Source organism: Corvus kubaryi, unplaced genomic scaffold, assembly GCF_017639235.1.
Source record: "Corvus kubaryi isolate FWS band 111438036 unplaced genomic scaffold, C.kubaryi_AGA036_p1.0 split3-131, whole genome shotgun sequence".
Taxonomy (NCBI): domain Eukaryota; kingdom Metazoa; phylum Chordata; class Aves; order Passeriformes; family Corvidae; genus Corvus; species Corvus kubaryi.
In genome coordinates, this window is record NW_024582083.1 from 3749254 (window position 1) to 3769051 (window position 19798).

The following is a 19798-nucleotide window of genomic DNA, read 5'->3' on the forward strand; positions in this document are numbered from 1 at the left end:
CAGGATAACTTTCCCTGAGTTTTCAGAACAAGGTTTTTTTTTGGAGCTAGAACCCATATAACAATCAAAGACACTCTATTCCTTCTCTCTCTTGCTTTCACTCCTGAAATACTTAATAGTAGTGCACAGTAACTACTCTTGAGGTTTTCATCCTTCTTTCCCATGGTGTTGATAGTTCCTTTTTTGACTTTAAATTCATTGCCTTAAATATCATAAAAATAATTCCACAGTTTCTGAAAAAAGATAAGTTTATTTTTCTTTGAACAAAATATCTACAATGACATGGGTGACACCATAAATTTCACATTTTTAACTCTTCTGACTGCAGAGAATGTCAGTTTAAGTGCAATATGATACTGTAATACAATGAAAAGGAATCTAATCAAATCCATGCACAACACATTTATAGATTTCTACGTAAAAAGGAAGTACTTTGAGATGAAATTGCTGTCAGAGAGAACTCACAGGAGAATATTTTGAAAACTCACAGACAAATTATTAATACACTACCATATCACTTTTTTTCTGTTTTTCTTGCTGTAGCCTTTAAAAAGCCAGGATCACTAACACACAAAATACTCTATACTATGTTAAACCTTTATGTCAAAAGCTTATGGCGCAATTTCTTCTTATACAGCTCACAATTCCACATTCATGGAAAACCAGTAGCTACTTTAGTCCATTTCATCTGTTAGTATCACTCTGTCATACATTAAAATACAAACATAAGAAATGTTTCTTGCATATTTCACAAAGATGAAAGTGAAGAAGTGCAGTAATATTCGAGAATGTCAAGAAGACAGGATGAGCCAACACTTTTTCTGGCATTAATCCACTGCTTCTAGCAATCTAACCTGCTTCTACAAGCCTTCCAAACTGATAGTACTTCAGTAATTACTGGAGGTGATTGTTGCCTGAAGACACGTTTTCTGAAACCACTCCAAAACAGAACACCCGTTTTATTACTAACAAGTAGTCTGGTTTGAGATTTATATTATTCTTAGTTGTCTCAAAAAGGAAAAAAGCTGTGAAATCTGATATAGTACTCATCTAACCATATGATTGTACAGTAAGATGTGGATAAAGTTATATTACTACCTCACAGGGGTACTGTATGTGTTACTAGCTCCTTCAGCAATTTCACATTTTAAAACCAAATTATATTGTGTTGGATTAGATTAATTCCCATTATAGCTCAAACAAGAGAAGAAGTTGCACAAAAAGTGTATCTTTTGCAACCAACCATGTCAGCTTGGGCTGGGAATGGTATAAATAAATTAATTTCCTTCTACTATACAATTATTGCTGAAAATAATACTTTTTTTTTCTAAGGTTAAGGAAGACTTTTTATCTTTCCCTACTGTTAAAAAATATAAGGTTTTGTAGAGTTTATTATATTCTATCTTTATCTACATTATCATTCTACAGACCTGTAAAGGACTATACACAAAATGGAAGCAATACCTCACTCCTTAAATGTAAAGTGCACATTTAATCACCTAGATTATTTCTGTCTAGTGACAGAACCATCTCTCACACGTCACAAATGATCCTTTATAAAGCAGATTTTGGAATGAACTATAAGAAAAGGAATCCAAAGAAAACTAATGTATGATTGAGCTGAAAAAATAATTAAATTTTAAGTAAATGCTCTGTTTTTCCTGAATTATACTAACCTGTTTAAATAATACTGCTTGCTGTAAAAACTCCTTGAAAGTAAAATGTACTTTATGTGTTAAAATAGCTAAGTAGTAAAATCCTAGTATTCCTTATTTCCTTTCATCTTCAAGTCTCCCATGGTCTATCAGCATTATAGAGAAAAAAACCATCCCTCTAACCATGGAAGCCTATTGTGCTGATATTTGAATATAGTTTTAAAAATAAAATGCATTTTGCTGTTTGGAATTTAAGCAGGAGTTTGGTATGGTAGTAGTTGAGTATTTCTACTGCACCTCTAAGAGGCTTTTCTTCTCCTCTCTCAAGGTACTGAAGTTTTTTGCCTTATGAGGGGTGACGTGGATTCGGCCACACCTCTCTTTAGTGCAGAATGAAAAGACAGTCATGTGAGAGGTTCCAGGCACTGCTTTGGGGTTTCTCTCTCCCTATGGCCCCTGTTCTGCTATGCCCAGCCCAGACTTTTCATCCTGTATCTTCCTGTTCTGCTTCTCCTTCCACCAAGAAAAGAGTTTCTACCTGCACAGGTAGAAACTACTGTCACAAAACAATATAAACTTTGCAGCAGATGATATAGACTGTTTCCCCCTGTAGCTACTGCTTCCACCTGAACCAGTGCACCTATGGAGACACTGAGAGACTGGGAAAAATACTAAGAGTGCCTCATCCTTTCTTTTCCCCTTAATGGTGACTGTGTCAGCTCCTCAGTAGCTGTTTTACTGGGATATTCTCCCAGATCCTACTGTGTCTCCCTCTGTTCTCATTGTGTTACAATGTCCTTCTAGTGCCAGTATTTAATTTTTGATGTATAGGGCTGGTCTACAGAAATCACAAAAACATGACCTGAGAAGTACAGGGTCTGCACCTACGGTGAATGATGACTTGGGACAAAGCTGCATTAGCCTGTCACACGGGGTTTGTGCTTATGAGAAGCCTTCTGGTGTGGCTTTGCCAAGGACTTGTCCTCTGCAGAGCCCAGGTCCAGTGACAGTGAAGTGAGGTAGCTAACTTCTTCTGCCTAATGAATGGGGTCTTTTTTATATGCAGGAGAAACCCTGCTAGATACCATTTGCCTCAAGCATTATTTCCTTGATTTTTTTCTGCATTTCCACTGCCTCTTTCCTGGAAGTGTAGCATAAATACTGCAGTCTGATAAATACTGTGGAGTACCTTTCAATTCTTGTATCTTAACATCATTTCCTGCTGCTTCACTATACAAAGTGCAAAAAAATCATCTCTTACACTAATCTTAGCTGGTGTTGGTAACTGTTGATTCCAGCTTTGCTGGCAGTTTTGGACTATTCCCAATGTCAGTGGTGAATAGCAGGCATTTTTGCCTTGAAGCTTCTTATCATCTTAAATGACATTTTTCTCTTTCTCTACTATGTGACTTTATATTAAGTAATTTAGGAATAATCTAAATGAACTTAACTTTAAAGTTCTGATTTCTTTTGAAAGACACATTATTAGTGGACTACAGAGGCTTCTGGCCATGGCAAATGTTTTGGTTCCATTAAAAAAGTCCCCAAAACCATCAGCTCCAGGGAGATCTTGGTTCCATTGTATCAAAACAGAATCACATGCCAAATGTTATATGCATTTGAAAACAGCCCTTAAACTAAGTACAGTTGATTTTGCTGATAACAGAAACAAGTTAACATCCCTTTCCATACAATAAAACTAACCCTAACTTTGAGAGAGAGCAGACATGGTATCAGAAAAAAAAGCCAAAGAGTGAATTGATTTTAGATATAAATGAAGAAAAACTAGAAAAGAATAATAGTTTTAAAAGGAAGGTGGATTATACATGTTCCTTCTGATGCAGTTTAACAAAATGTGAGAGCTACTATTAGAGAAACTCTCTAACTAATCCTTGGAGGAAAACAATAACAAATGAAACCAAACCCAAGGTTGCTATGTTACAATCCCTAATGCAGAGTTCCACTGCTTCTGTTACTTCATATGCACCATGCCCTTGGCAGTGCACCAGATGTTTGCCTCCAGCTGATTCTGCTTTTCTACACACATTCTGATCACCAACAAAGCACACATTTTAAACATGTTCAAAATAAAACTATTTTGCAATGAGAATCGGCCTCACCTACTGGGCTTAGAGTATCTAATAATTCTAAATGCTATATTTCCACATCTTACCAAGGTTTTGTTTTGGCAAGAGATTGACAAAATTAATTACTCTTGCCTAGACACTAAGCCATAAATGTGATCCATGGTGTTACAATTTTAAGAAGTAACTACTATGACTTATTTAAACCTAAACAGGAAAGATCTTTCTAAGAGTTTTAATAGTTGTTCTGCTATTTATTAATGTGAAATACAGTAAATGTAAAGGACCATCCAGGTATTTTTTTATGTTTTAGAACAGCTGCATGTTTTTCCGAAGTTGTAAAGTGCTTCTTAACCAGTATCTAAGTCATATTAATAAACTTCAAAGAACGAGTCAGAAAATTTGACACATTCATAAATTAAACTTCCTGTAATTATGTAATATATAGGAGATGAATGTGCATAAACATAACTGTATTCATCCTCCAAATGCTTCAGTGAAGCAGTTGACTCTTTGCTTTCAGTTTTGGTCCAAGATCTCTTTGCATTGAATCAAAATGAAGCATTGCAAAATTTTGATGTAATTTGTCTATTTCACAAGCTGTATGAGTTTTATGAATTGAGAAAGAAACCACTTAAAAATATAAAAAATATTAAAAAAGTATGTTTAAATTATCAATGTATAAGTAATTAAATGAAAAAAAATCCTTTACAGGAATTAATATTTTACAAATTTTAATGTATTTATCATATGATATGAAGACTGTTAGGCTGTTTACTTTGTGCTGTCTGAGATTATTTCAACATACACCCTCCAGGGGAACAGTAATTTGAAGTACATTGAATAAATTATATGACTTAAATGTGTTAAATATGTTCATTGCAAAACCACCAGTACTGTCCTTAAGACTAGATCAAGTCATTTAAACTGTTGTGTCCAATCAGAAATTTCTCATTATATTGTAAAATTAAAATAAAGCTTACAAACACTAATATGTTCTGTAATACTGTGGGATTTACCTAGGGTATCCTGGAAACATTTTTAAAATTAAAAATACACCAGAATTTAAAAAATTTAAGGACCATCAAAGAATACTGTACATTTATACCACTATGTAACAGTATGTATAAATACTTGGCAGTAAAGCTTCAGTAGGGAGTGATTTTCAATGAAAAAGTTATTAATATTTAGTTTGACAAGGAAAGTTTGTAATAGCAGATGTATCTTCTCTGGGTGTCATTCTTCCATCCCACTGTAGCTGGTCATTGCAGGCTGTGCAGGATCCTTTTTCTCCCCCTCATTTTAACTCTTCTGATCACTCCTCTGATGTGCATTTCTAACAAGAAGCCTCCTGTTGAGTGTGACAGCCAGATCTTTATGTACTGCAAGCCTTAATCTTGTTATTGGTGAATGTCCTCATGCCTGATGATTTTGTAGATTACCCAATAAAAAATGTTGAAAATCAGAAAGGCTAATGGGAAACAAGCTCTGGATATTGTGTCTATCTTCTTGGCCCGGTCAATGAATACCTTTCTCATCTCATCAGGGCTTTTTGGTACAGCTTGAACAGGATTATTTGGCCCCTTTTGTGTCATTCCGTCTTTTGCTGGCACACATGGGCCCACTCCATATGCTGTAATGCTAAACTGACTATCACGTGTATCATCATCCTGTTGGGGAAAAAAAAAGAAAAGAAAGAAGAGCAAGAAGGTTTTTTTTAAATTATTATTTACAGAATCCTTACCTGCTTCTAAATAGCAGTTGCACCATTACCTCATCGACTTCTTGAATCCACAGCTTATCTTAACCTGTTGAAATTTCATCCCTATCAGAGTCTGTTAAAAATATTGCTGGATCCTTAACAGGCACAGAATTTTCTATTTGTTTATAGAGTCTGTAATCCATTTAGTGAAATGAGAAAGCTTAGTAAACTAGTGGTAATTGGGCACACAATTCACTTTAAGTTTCTCCATTTACAGTAAATATGTGAAGTCTTCAAATGGACAAACTTCACACTGGTCTTTTAGAAAACAGCTATTAAGTCTGTAGATTGCCTTACAACCTAGGATCCTGGCCTCTGGAGATACTCCTCATAAAATCACTAATGACATGCACATTAATTATATTTGTGAGAATTCTGCCTATCTGGCCACTGTATAATTAATCAATCTTATCTACATGTCTAATATCTGCTGTTCCCTGTGAATACATCAGATAAAGAGAATAGTACATAAAATGTCTTAGTTTAAAATAAACGGAAGCTAAAGGCCTGATTTTTCTTCTGACATTCTTCTGTCAGTTCAGGGCAAAACTGGCAAAGACATTCAGGATTAAGGAACTATAAAAGAAAGTGATTCTTAATCACATGGCACAGAAACAGAAGTGAATATTCTGAAGATATACATATTTTCGTAACATACAAATAAACAATGATGCTTGTGTCTGGAGACATGTTTTTTACTCCTCTTTACCTGGTTATAGGTATCCTCAAGTAATTAAAAAGGCACCTATGCAGACAAATAAATGATACATAATCTGTGAAGTCAGGACTAAATTTGGTTCTGAAATATATTCTAGCGTACTCCTTCATTATGTAGGTTACCCAAGAATAGTCATGTGATTTTGACGGCATTCACCATTTTTTCAATGCAAATTTTAGATTCAGGAATGTCTATTTTTCATGTCTAATTTAGCCTAGTTGCTTTAGGATTCTACACTTTCATGAAATTTAGAAATTACTATGTTAATTCTTAAGTATTTTGAAAAATAATTTCTGTAAGTATTATAAAAAGAGTTGAGCAGCTGTTAATTTTTTTTTTTTGGTAGGAGAATTTTTGATATTTTAAAACTCTTCCTAGTTTAAATTGAAGTAAAAAACTAAAAAAGATTTATTTGGCAAAGCAAGTCAAATAATTCTGTTTCAATTCAATAGTTTGAAGTATTTTTTTTTACTTTATCCTCTTACTTTATACAAATGCAATTTCTCAATAGAACAACTTAAATCCAAAGTTCCAAATTTTTCATTTTGAAAATGTCTGTGACATTTTGAAAATCTGAAAACATTTTTCAGTGAAGAATTAATTTTAAACATATTTAAAGCTTCCATCAAATAATTGCTAATTACTTTGTTTAAAAAAATTCCAACAAGTTTTATTATCAATATTGGTTGAATATGTTATCTACAAAAGAGTGCAGATAAATTACTAAGTTTGAAGTGAACGATTTGGCCATCAGCATGACCATCCAGCAGAGTTGTAATCATCATCCAGCTGAAATACTTCTTCATATACGTAAATTGAATAAATATAGAGACTGATATAGTTTACTGAAACTACTATATCTCAACTCTGTATTAGAATTTGCCTTTAAAAACTAAAAAGAAAGAAAAATTAATGTGAAAGAAAAGGAGGAAAAAATCACTGACTGACTTTACTATGGAAATGAAAAACAGAAATACAAAATGATAGGATCATTATTTGATGACGTGATAAAACAGAGATTTAATTACTGCAATAGTGTTCCTCTCCTGTCAGATAAGAATGGGAAATAATACCTTTAATGTAGTTGTATTCTAGACTAGTTGTAGTCTTGTGTTCCAGTTAAGAGAAGTATTAAGTCATAAATGCATGTACTGTGAGAATTTACCATAAACTTGCCATTTAAACACCTTCACATGTACATTTCAGGGTTTTGTCTTTTCATGTTTCTCCAGAAAATAATGCTTATGACTGCACAGGCTGAGAAAGATAATAAAATTTTCTTCTGAGTAGATTTCAGCTATGCAGGTTTTCAGGATCAGGCACTATATACTAAGGCTTTACTGGCTCTATTTTGGGTTTACCTGAGTGGAATGGTCCCCTAGAAAGTTTTAAAGGTCAGGTCTCTCCTTATTTTTGTGCTTGCAGACATCCTGTTTTTCATCTGCAAGCAGACTGCTTGGAAATGCTCTCTGTTGTTGAATTGATGTGAAGTTCCTTGCAGGCGTCCAGCATTTCTGCCCAGTGTCTGTTGGATGGTGTCTCCATGAGGGCAGGCAGGATGGCTGGAGCCAGCCAAGCCACACCATGGTATTAGGGCTGGTGGATATGCAGGAAAGGGCATCTTCTGGAACATACCAAGAGCCTCCATAATTCTTTTCAGCAGCCACAGCTTGAATAATCAAAATGTGGTTCTGCAAGTTTTCTAGCAGATTCATAATGCAGAGAAATCACTAGGTTGGCCTCAGATTCATATCTGAGGGTGCTTGTGCACAGCAAGAAAGATGCAGTTACTGCTATTATCAATACTAGCTTTGAGTGCTTTTTTGAGGGCATTTATGTCAGTGAAACCCCTTTTGTTTTTTTCTATTGATTGACTTGGCTCTTTTTGACTAGAAATATGTCTCAGAATGCATGTGTCTGAGGCTACAGATGTAGAAATCATCTAAAGGACAATGCCCTATAGACCCAGTTGACAGTATTTACTGTGGATCTTTCTGAAAAAGTCCTGCATATTGGCAGAATTAATAGAATTATTTTTTTAAAGTGATAAGCTTTTGTTTCTTTTGTGTACTTTTTAGTGTATCATCACTAAAGAAAACTATTTCTTAAAAATTTTTCATAAAATATAAAAAATCTTATTATGAATGAACTTTAGTAAGAGTTTGATTTGATTTGAATGCACTTTTCACACATTCAGATTTAGAATTAACAGCTTGAAAGCTGTTCTGCATACAGTTACATTTAAATATTTTATAATTTCTATTAAAATTACTATAATTAAGGAATGAATAAAATGTAGATAAAAGGTTTTATTTGAAAAGTTAGAATTCTTTAATGCTCTGAAGGAAATAATTTCAATACATTTATTTCTGTATCAGTGTTCTACAAAATACTTAGCTATAAATTAATAGAAAACTGTGAGTTTTGTGGTCTTGTGACAATGGTGTTTTCTGTCCATGTGCCTAGTAATACATTGATCTTGAGAAATAACATGCATAAGGGCTGAAAATAACTCCATAGCCGTTTGATTGTAAGGTGTGATAACAACTTGAAAACTTATTTGAAGCCTTGACTTTGGTAATTTGAACACTATATTTTTTACTGTTCAGTTTTGAGAAGGAAAGCAGTAGTGAGTTGTTTTGCACTACAAACAGTGCAAGATTTTAGTACTATGTTTTAATCCAGATTTAAACATACCAAAAGGGATTATGAAATTAACAAGACGGTACCTTTACTAACATTTCACGTCATCACATACAGGTAGCAATGAAGGCATATGAAGTTCACATGGGAAGACGTTATTTCAGACAAAAGGACAGGGCCTCTGTTAATGGTTGGATATCACATTATGACAAATGGGACATCTTCTTCATAGTTTACCCTTAAATTTGTACTGTAGATTTGAGGCAAAGTCCCGTCTATACGTCCTGTACATCTCAAGCCATTGCTATGCTGTAATGATTCACTGATTTCTTTTCCATCAAGAACTCCCTCAAAATACTTTCATCAAAACGGATGGTTGACCAAAAAGAAAACAAAAGAAAAAAGGTGTGATTACCATTAAAGACAATCTAGTTTGCATGTCTATTTTCCTCACTAAAGATATGGTGATCTTTAGATTTTGAAAATAGAACTAAAAGACTGAATATCCCCAAAACCTAAATATATTAACAGCTAACCTAAAACCAAATTGTTGTTATTCAGTATATGTACCCAGTTAATATTATTCTCATGGAATGTAAATGCAACTAAGAAAAAGCACTGATTATAGGTGTGTTTCAGTATCCCTGTATGACTTCTAATTCTGCCATTTTTTTCCTTTTGTCTTTTAAGAAGGAAATGAATAATTAACACTCATTCTGAGTGAATGGTAACATCATATTTCTGAATAGTTCTTTTCACTGGCCAGGTTTCCTTTTTTGTCAAAGAACTGCGGCTCATATACTAAGTATCAAATGAAGTCTCAAATTGGGAACCAAAATTCCCCTGTTCTCAGGATTCATTATGCCACTTGGGTAATCATAAAGACATTAGACCCTTTAAAAAAACTCTCCTATATCTCCTGTGATGCTTTGGAAAACGGTATTGAGTAGGTTGCACATTATGTTGCAACAACAGCTTTTATTTATAAATGAATTTATAAAACAATCCCAGGCACTTCAAAATTTTTGCTAGTTCTGCACAAACTGGGTTGGGTCTCTGAAAAGAAATTTTCCTTTCAGTAATTTGGAACCACTGGGTGAAGTCCGTACTTACAATCATAAAAATGGTGGCCAGAGGGTGCAGTTATACTCAAGAATTGCCTTTGATGCTGCTCTTAGTGTTTTCTGGGAAATGAGGCTGCAAATGAACTAGATGGTGTAAAAAGGGGCAGTGACTATAGGTGGAAAAAGCATAAAGAAAATGGCAGGGATAGATGAGCTTTGGATGCCAAAATGTCTTGTTGCAGCTCTGTACATAATTGCAATTTGTATAACCATAGAATTACTGCAGGGGTCTTATTCGAGTTCAAACATATGCTTCTTAAGAGAGAGGTTCCAGTTCCTCTGTGTTTTCAATCAACATTGAGAAGGTATAACCCCTAGTTTTAATCAATTTAAAAAATACTCCAACCTATGAAAACCTGCAAATTTGTTTGAGGATCTGTTTAGAAATAAAATGGAATTCAATGATTTGAACAAAGCATCTGAAAAATACAGAAGAGTCAGTAAGTACGACATTTAGCCAGAAATAAACAACTTTGCATTAGATGGAAAGCCAATGGCTCTGCAGTAGTTATGGGAAAAGACCCGGAAGATATGGAAGATCACAATCTTGATATGGGTCAATAACACAATGTTGTTTGAAAGGAAAATGGTAAACTGGCTTGGATAAACAAGTGTATTACTTGCATCATTTGATCCTTTGGCTGCTTTCAATTGTTACTGTGTAGGTTTCATGTTGTTCATGTTGCAAACACAGTTTTGAGGAATTATATGGGCTTATTAGGAGAATTTCCAGGGAAGGTGAATGAGAAAAAAGCAAAACACAACAAAACCCCCAAAACCCGAAACAAACCAAATCCAAAAACTTTATCCACTGGGAATGTTTATAGAAAAGACTGAATGGAAATGTGCAAATGGTGACATGAAGGAACAAAGTAGTCTGGTTTCTGTGTCCTTTCTAGACAAGACATGACAGGACAGAAAACGCATTAGTAAAACAACCTTTTTAAACAATTGGAATAGATTTCAGGGGAGCTTGTGGAATTTTCATGACTGGGATGAATTAGGTATGAATGATCTTAAGTCAGGAAAATGGATCCACTTACCTCCCAAAGACACTGAAATTCAATCATAGGACTATTGCTTTGGTTACTTGGTAAAAGTAAATATTTCTTGCAACAGGCACATCTTTCTAATTACAAGGAAAATAGACTTTGGAAATCCTTCACCTGTCCTATTGCAATTACCTATTACTCATAAATGATGTCTCCTTTCAACAGATACCTGAAATGAAACATTTCCAAGCTGACCTATTTTTGCACTTTTGCAACACAGTCAAATCACTAGAAGTTTTGCTGTACCCTTGTAGATAAAATTCCAGTGGCAAAAAAATTCTGTATTCAACAATTAGAATTCACCTGGTAGAAAAACCTGATCTTAGTAAAACGTCCCAAGATGGTAAGCATACAGAATGAAAAAGTCTAATAAGTTATCCTATCTGCCTTATTTCTTTAATAGTTTTGGACATAAATACTGAAAAGAATACTGTTTTCTCTTTGCCAAAGAAGAAAATGTAATGTTCAAGGAAGCCCCTGAAGTTTATTTTAAATGCAGCCTTTTTACATAACTTCTTTTCACCTCTTGACTTTATGGTCAAATGAACATTTCTTAATAAATGGTAGTTTGAAAAGTTAGTGCAATCTGGCCCCTGACAGTCAGTGGCTGTTTGACCTAGTCCAAAGGAAAAACAAACATACAAAACTTTATAATCATGAGCTATAGTAACAGACTTTGAAAAAGACAAAAGAAGAAGGAAAACCAAGGTACTCTGAGTTATGATCCTAGGGCCTGCATTTCATGTTATAAATTGTGGTGAATAAATAGTAACATTTGTGGTAAGGAAGACTAGTTACTAACTGCAGTTTTTAATCTGTAAGACATCATTTATTATTTGTATAACAGTGGGTTTAGAATGTGATCCAAATTTCTTTCTGAGAGATAAAATCTCCATGCTGTAATGTTTCAAGTCCTGTATACTTGTTGGGCAAGGAAAGGTTTAATAAAACATTGAGAAAGAGAGAAGCAATTGGCTGACCTGTCCCTAGAGCTTGAGGTGTATTCTCAGAGGTTAACTCTGTCCAGGAGCTCTAGCTCTACATGGAATTGGAGTGAGTTAAAAAACATTTATTTAAATTAATCCTTTCTGAAAAACTACTAGTTTTCTAAAATCATAACCTTGCATAGGAGCAAAGCATTTTTTTTGTAAATTTAGACTGAGAAGCTTGCCTCATAATGAAACATATAGGTACAGGGAGGAAGGGAAAGCATATGCCCCTGAACATATCTAATACCCTCATCTGAAGTGTGTTATAAAGAAAAACATTGAAATGCATGTCTCCAGAATCAGAGCAGAATACTTGGTACTTTATTGTACACTCTAAAGTCTCTAACTCTAATCCTTTAATTTTATGAGAATTTAGCAGGCAACCTACCTGAAGCTAAGGACTCTCTCATGAAGTGTAACATTAGAATAAGGACTTTTAAGTGTCAGTTCAAAAATACTATGATCCAGAAAAGTAGTATCTACGCAGTTAGTTATTCATGCACAAACTTTTTTTTCTTTAAAAGGTCTTCTCTTAGCAGTCCTTTTTATATTGTGGTTCCTTCCTCACATACCTCTAAGCTGAAATTTAATTGATTGTTATTGCTGAATGGGTGTCTGGTGAGTTTGAAGTCTTGCTAAGAGGGAGCTGAAAAGAGATTTGGTTTGATTCTGAGGAAGGAAGATACTACCTGCCAGTTCCTAATCCTGTGGTCATAATAATTGACCTGCATTTAAGAAAGATATCAATTAAATTGAACATGGTAAATTTGCTTGAGATCCAGAAGAAACAATAAGACATGGTGAGAAAGATGAATGGACTAAAAGTATAGTGACATAATATATCACTTACCACAGCTGTTTGTATTTGATACACGATTCAGCTGTTGTGACTTACCTACACTCTGTCCAGTAATCCATGTCTGCCACACCCCATTCTTCCCATTCCAAACCTTTAAGCAGCTTTCAGAGAGCTGCCATATTTCAAGAACAAACACCTTGTTACAAAACTGCTGTTTTTGCTGCTACTGTCAGCCGGAAGAAAGAAACACATTTTTCACAGGGTCAAATGTTGAATGCAGGTACTTGCAGTCTGAATCATCCTCTAGTCTACAGTGCCTGGGATTCTCTGTACAGCTGAAGCTGAAGAAGTCTGGGACTCAACACAGAGGAACAGGCAGATGTATGACAATGTCATTTTCACCTGACTGTCTGGCCCGCCTTTTAACATGGAGTCTCAGCAACAGAGACTGCTTAGGTAGGCTTTACAGCAGTGCAGATTTTCAGCATCTTCTAAGTGAGAGGGAAACTTGTAAAATATGTTCTCCTGGTGATGTAAGCAGTAGACTGAGGTAAGTCTTCAGGAATGAAAGATGATTGAACTGAGCCATGTTGCTATGGTCAGACTTTCATCCACTAGTAATATTCTAGATACTGACTGATAGTGACAGGCTCTGCATGACATCGGTGATGTATCATTTAGTATCATTTAATAAGTAGGCTGGAAACCTATTTACACTTTGTAAAATCTGAAGTAGGAGTTACATATTGTTGTAAGAAATTTTCCTTATTTGTTGATTTAACTACAGATTTCAGAGTTCGAACTTGTAGCCTTAGCTGTTTGGCTTTGCACACTGGTAGTGAGTTTGCACACTGTTTGGCTTTGCACACTGGTACTGGTAGTCTGGACAGCCCCAGCTATAATATAAATACTAATAACAATTACTATAATTAAGTTTCTTACTAGTAATATGAACAAAATTAACAGGACAGAAAAAAATCCTGCAAACTTACCAGCCTTCTAAAGTAAAATGTTTGTCCTTTTACCAATAGTGTTATTTGAAAAAGCACTTTGTGTATTAAAAAATATTTGCATGAAACACAGCTGTTAAGGCTTTGAATTGAGTATTAGAATGAAATTAGGAAACAAAATTTGTTGAATCTCACTGTAGTAAAAACTGCTGCAAATACTAGTAACATTCATTCACTGAAGTATAATCTAACTCTTGTAACAGAGTGAAATTCATGCTTGTGCAGATGGCTCCCACATGGCCCATGCCTCATTTAAATCCCTCTTAATCCCTCTTTTGAGAATTCAAGTTGGATTTATTCAATTCATAGTCCTTGTAGTGACCCTCTGCCTATAGTGAATTTAGTGCTGTGCTGCCATTTTATTTATATTGCCACTTCAAGCTGTGGTATGTTTACCAAATTAACCCTGTATCCCTGCATAATTCAGTCAGACTCTTCCAAAGCTGTGAACACTGTTTCTTTTACCTTGCTCTTCTTCCTCTTGCGTCGGAATCTCAGAAGTTCTTTATGCTGCCTTGACACAAAGTTTACAGCTGCATACTCCAAAAGTGCAGAAAATACAAAGAGCAGACACACTGCCATCCAGATGTCAATGGCTTTGACATATGACACCTATGAGAGGAGACAGGAGAAGCCTGAGCGTGTTAAAACCACAGATGCAAAGTTTAGTATTTCATGTCAGGACGAAGTGCATTACTGACACACCCCAACAGTACTTTTATGGAACAAAACTTAGCATGAAAGTTAGGTTATAATAAGAACAACAATTCAACCTATAAATGTTAAATTTTTGTTTAAAAAATTTACGCTTTTACAGTATGTGTTTAAATCATTAAGAGTTCCTTATAGTGCACTGTTTATTACATCACAAACCAAATAATCCTCAAAAAACACAAGCTCTTCCTTCATTTGTTCCACTGAGATCTGGGAATGACACTAAGGAAGCAAAATATAGCTTGTAGTGGGACCAGCGGGAATTCCTGTATTAAAATGGATATGGCCAAAAGTTCCTGGAATAAAAATTAGATCGAAGAGAGGAGATAGGTGTAGAGGTCTGATGTGTTCATTCTCTGCTAATAGAGGCACAGTAAATCAAATGTATAGTTTCAAATTAGTTCTGTATCTTTGACACAGTGAAGGTACTGTTTGGAGCTGTTAAGGTTCATATTTCTCTACATTTTAATGCAGGTGTGTTTGTAACTAGTGAGTTTATTAATAATTTAGGCACCTTTGAGAAAGGGATATAATTGAGAATTTATGGTTAGAATCTATGGCCTTTAGAATTTCAGTCATATCTGCTAGCATGTCATCAGATACTGGGATGTGAAAAAGGATGAGCCAGTCAATTGTTAAGGAGGGTATATGTAGTACTGAATACCATTGATTTCACTGCTTGTTAAGGTTTATGGAATTAACTAGATATGGGGCTGGCTAAATAGTTGAGAGAGGGAAGAATTAGAATATATTTGGGTGGAGAATCAAAAATCCTCTAAATATTTCAAAATTATTTATCTGTTTAGAAAATGATTAGATGCTAATAATTAAAACACAAGGTTGACTGAAATTGTTTGTCACATAACATTATGATTGATATAGTACAAACAAAGGAAATTTTGCCTACCTTTGGAAGAGATGCTCGTGAACCTGAGCTTTGTGTTGTCATGGTCAGTACAGTTGTTATGCCTAAAGCCACCCTGGCTGGAGCTGCATCCATATTGATCCAAAATGACACCCAGGAGAGAATCACGATCAAGAGGCTCGGTATGTACATCTGGATGAGATAGTAACCCATCTGCCTCTCAAGGTGAAATCGGACTTCAATACACGTAAACTTTCCTTTTTACAACAAAGAAGAAATATTCAAGAGAAATAGAATGTTTTTACTGTCAACATCTAGTGCACACTCCTAAAGAATGTATGCTATGTCAAATGTATGTGTTCCCAAGAAAAAGATTTATGTTTTGAATTCTCTACAGTGATTTTTAATAAACACAGTCCCCATCATAAAAAGACTATTTACTGGAAAGAAAAAGGGCAGAAAACCTGAAAAATTAAGAATCTGATAAGCTCTGAAATTCTTATTTTCTTACAAAAAACAAACCATAATTCATTATGACAATAGGAAATTTCCTCTGTGAGATCACATTTTTTGCTACTTATGATTTGGAAATGCTTCTGTGTACAAACAAAATGCTTGCTTCCCCAATGTATAATATCTCCTTTATGTTTTGGTTCAATTTTAATCTTAATTTTACTTTTATTAAACTAAAAATTGGGAAAAACATAGTGAGATCAGTATGGGCATTAAATTATCAATAGGAGAGTCTGCTAAATCTCTCCCTGTGTCCCCATTCAAACTGTTCCAGCTCATAAGTGAAATGACCAAGTTTCAACATAGATTGAAGACTAAAAAGACCAGAGCTTAGGAAACTTTAGGAAGGTAATTAAATGACCTAGTTTTATCTAGGTACTGAACATAAAGCAACTTCTACTTACTTAATCAAACCAGAACAACAACAAAAAATCTATTGTTAGCTCATATAAATTCCATAAACCCATAATTTTATATTATTCAGATTGTTGTGGGGTTGGATTTTTTTTCCCACCCTGTAATCTGTAGATTATTTCGCAGATCTTGACCTGGCCTCATTAGATTTTCTAATTCTGCTCAATGGTCATATTAGTCACATAAGAATGGTGCTGAAGGCAATGCTGTTACTGTGTGTGTATATATGAAACAGTTTCTCACATCAACAAATACACATAACTCAGTTTTCTTCCTCATTTTGAGAGAAAATATTTCCTAATTCTAAATTTAGCAAGGAAGATTATACAGTTATTTATTGCTTAAGTGGTATGAAGCTCTTTGGTTATGTTTTCCACTAGGTTTTGATACCTATTTTCCTAATCAAGTTTTACTTGCCAAAATGCCATTTTATACAAAATTTTTCCACATTAAAAAAAACCCAATAGCAACTAATAGCAATTTGATATTTATCAGATTTTAAAAATTATGTAATGGATTTATGAGTTTATCCTATACTAATATATTGTTTTATGCTGTGACAATAGTCCTAGGCATACAGAAATGAACTTCAGATAAAGTCAAACTGAAATATTTTTATTCTAGGGATATTAAGTGCTTCTGAACTTCATTATTTTCATAACATTTATTTTTACAGGCCACTAGTTTTTCTATGATGTCATAATGAATGTAATTTTATGATATTTTTATTCTGCTGAGGCAGTAAAAAAAATTTAGAAAGATGTTTGTTATGATGTTCAATTTTAAGAATACATTCTGCATCGCAGGAGTTTTATATCTGCAAGCTCAATTATTAGTTCCATTCCTAATTGCCAGTGTTTTCTGAATCCTATCTACACTCCCAAAATCCGTGTCCCAGATCGTGGCTCAACCATCTGCTGTCCAAGCTTCAGGACTGATTTCTGCCTCGGTCACGGGATGAAATCCTGGTTTAAAAAAGTGAACGGGAATTTTGGTGTTTATTTCAGAAAAGGTCAGGATATTCCCCTACATTTCTCTTCCATGGTCTTCAAAAGGATACCTGTGCAATTTAGTCTTTCACTTAGCAATTCAGTACACCCCACATAATCAGAAGTTCTGCACTGACTGGCCTTTGTTGGAATCATATTCTTCAAACTGGTTCTTACTCTGAAGATTTCTATTTTTTTGTGACATTCATTCTGTTAATTCAGCTGCCTTGGACAGCAGCAGTCTCTGTCTCATACCTCACAGTAAATCGCGCTGGTAAGGAGTGACAGAAATGCATCAGCCCAATCTAGGTCTAAGCAAAGCCATTTTATTTGGCATCACATCAGTAAGAATTGTTCAGCATGAAACATTTTTTTCTTATAGGGTATTATATTCTCCTTTCAAAACAAATTAGGAAGGAAAACTAAGGAGCATCAGTTCATAATATATGCATATGCATATATGAAGTGTCAATAAACATTAACTATTGTTCGTATGTTGGTTTTTTTCCATCCAGAGAAATGTGGGATAAAAGATTTGAGTTTCTTTCATGAGGACTCCGGTGGACTTGAACTATTACAGACCACTCAGCAAAAAAATTCTGTGGTCCTAAACAGTGAACAGTAAATAATATAGTAGCTCTGATATGGATTATTTTATGTGGCTGCAAATTTGACAGATCTAACTGAACTAAGCAGAAAGAGAAGAATGGTTGTGAGCAACAGAATCGTAGCAAAATTCTAAATGAAAGAAGTGCAAATGGAATATATCCTAACCACAGGGAAGGAGAGAAAAAAGCAGAGATAATGAAGAGGCCAGAACTAGGACTGAATGATGTGTCAGAAGAATTATACAGAACCTTTTTTTTGCTTGGTTCAGAAATTTTGCAAATATCTTTGGTCAAGGAAAAAAGAAAAGCTGAAAACCTATTACACCAGGGCCAAACAAAAAATTGAAAAAAAAAAAGAAAAAGAAAGTGGAATGTTTCTCAAAGTAGAAAAATGTCTTTGCTTAGCTCCACAACATGTGCCACTTAAGAGTCCTGCCTTTGTCTTAGACCCAGCAAGTTTACAGACTTGCCAGGTACATATCCAGTGCTTCCTAGACAAGACTACTGTGTTGCTCTCTTGCAGCACAGCACTGAAAAATTAATATGCAGCAGCTCCCCAGGAAGACGGGTGGCTACCCCGTTAGACACTCTTCTCTGCTTCTCCACTACTGAGTATTGGAGAAAGGCAGCAGATGGAGTGAGTCTCAGCACTGCAGTTGCAGCAGTTGCTGGCCTAAGTGTGAAAGAGTTGATGTCAGCTTTTGCCTTTCCTGACTGAAATCAGAACCACCTGCATAAACTTGGCTAATGAAGCTGAGTGGAAAAAGAAAACACTTTCACTAGCAGATGTGAGCTTCAGCAGCCAGCAGAAGCTGTGGCGTTGTTCCCCACCTGAAGCAGCATTCAGCTGTGGGCCTCCTTTCTCTTCCTGTATTCCATTTCAAATTCAAAGCCAGGTTAGCTGTGGTTTAATCTATTTGACTGGGTGCTTGAATGGATCAGAAGAGACATACCCACAAGGTCATTCAGCTGGGGAATGAGATAGACAAGCAACTAAGAGCACTGCTCTAATAATTCATTTGCAGTATGTGAAAGGTAAACTCCAGTTCATTTTGATATGCACTGTGAACGTCACAGAGAGTGCCTAGTAGGAAGATAGGAATCCCTTGAGGTATTGTGGTTTTGCTGAACTGTGCAACAAACTACCTGATGGTAGTTTCAGATTAAAGCTAAATATAAGTGTGCACACAATCCATAAAGTGGATTTTTGTAATGCAAAAGAAAGAAAAACTATCGAGGGCTTCCTAAAAGAAATATTTTTTTCCTGAATTGAGGTAACATTTCTCGTGTTCGTAAGTCTAGTCTAACCAGGGATTTAAGTGTGCGAAAGGCGCAAAAGTGCTGACTCTATGAATGTTGTGCCTACGCGTGTGAACACACTGGTGTATAAGCATGAGATGGTGCATTTTTGTCTCTTATCCATATTCTTCGGTAACAACAATGTTAGAGCTGCTTGACTGGCATGATTTCCATGAAATGTCCATGCTGAAACCATTAGCATAGTGGAAAAAAATGTATTGTAGTCAGTCTATATGATTTTTCTTTTCCCCAGAAAGCATGAATTACTTTTCTTTGGAGTCAGTATCTAGATTGATTTACCAAAATCTGAATATCGATCCAATATCAATATCCAACTGAGACGGACAAAGCTCTCTAACAGTTTAGAGTTAGAAAGTGCATGTTTTATTTGGTGCCAGGCTCTGCGTGGGATAGCTCCCTAAGATGCAGGGCCCAATACAAGCAAACATGATACCTTTTATTCCCAAATATTATGAATATCCAAAATACAAATGTATATTCATAACATTAACACTTCCCATTCTCTGCTTCGTATGGAAATGAGCTTCAATGTCATTGAG

The 19798-nt window shown here is 35.0% G+C and overlaps 1 protein-coding gene across 4 annotated transcripts in view; it reads right to left on the reverse strand.

Annotated features, from left to right (window-relative positions):
- Positions 1–230: 230 nt before the first annotated feature.
- The window catches only part of GLRA3 (glycine receptor alpha 3), a 91002-nt gene continuing 71434 nt past the window's right edge, over positions 231–19798 (reverse strand). For 3 of the 4 annotated variants that reach the window (XM_042014908.1, XM_042014907.1, XM_042014910.1), the window contains 4 exons: positions 15458–15672; positions 14302–14448; positions 9100–9219; positions 231–5409 (listed from right to left, as the gene is read on the reverse strand). In XM_042014908.1, the coding sequence (XP_041870842.1) occupies positions 5140–5409; positions 9100–9219; positions 14302–14448; positions 15458–15672 (752 nt within the window). In that variant the 3' untranslated portion in view covers positions 231–5139. The remainder of the gene's footprint in view (positions 5410–9099; positions 9220–14301; positions 14449–15457; positions 15673–19798) is intronic. The other variant, XM_042014909.1, reaches the window with a different exon arrangement.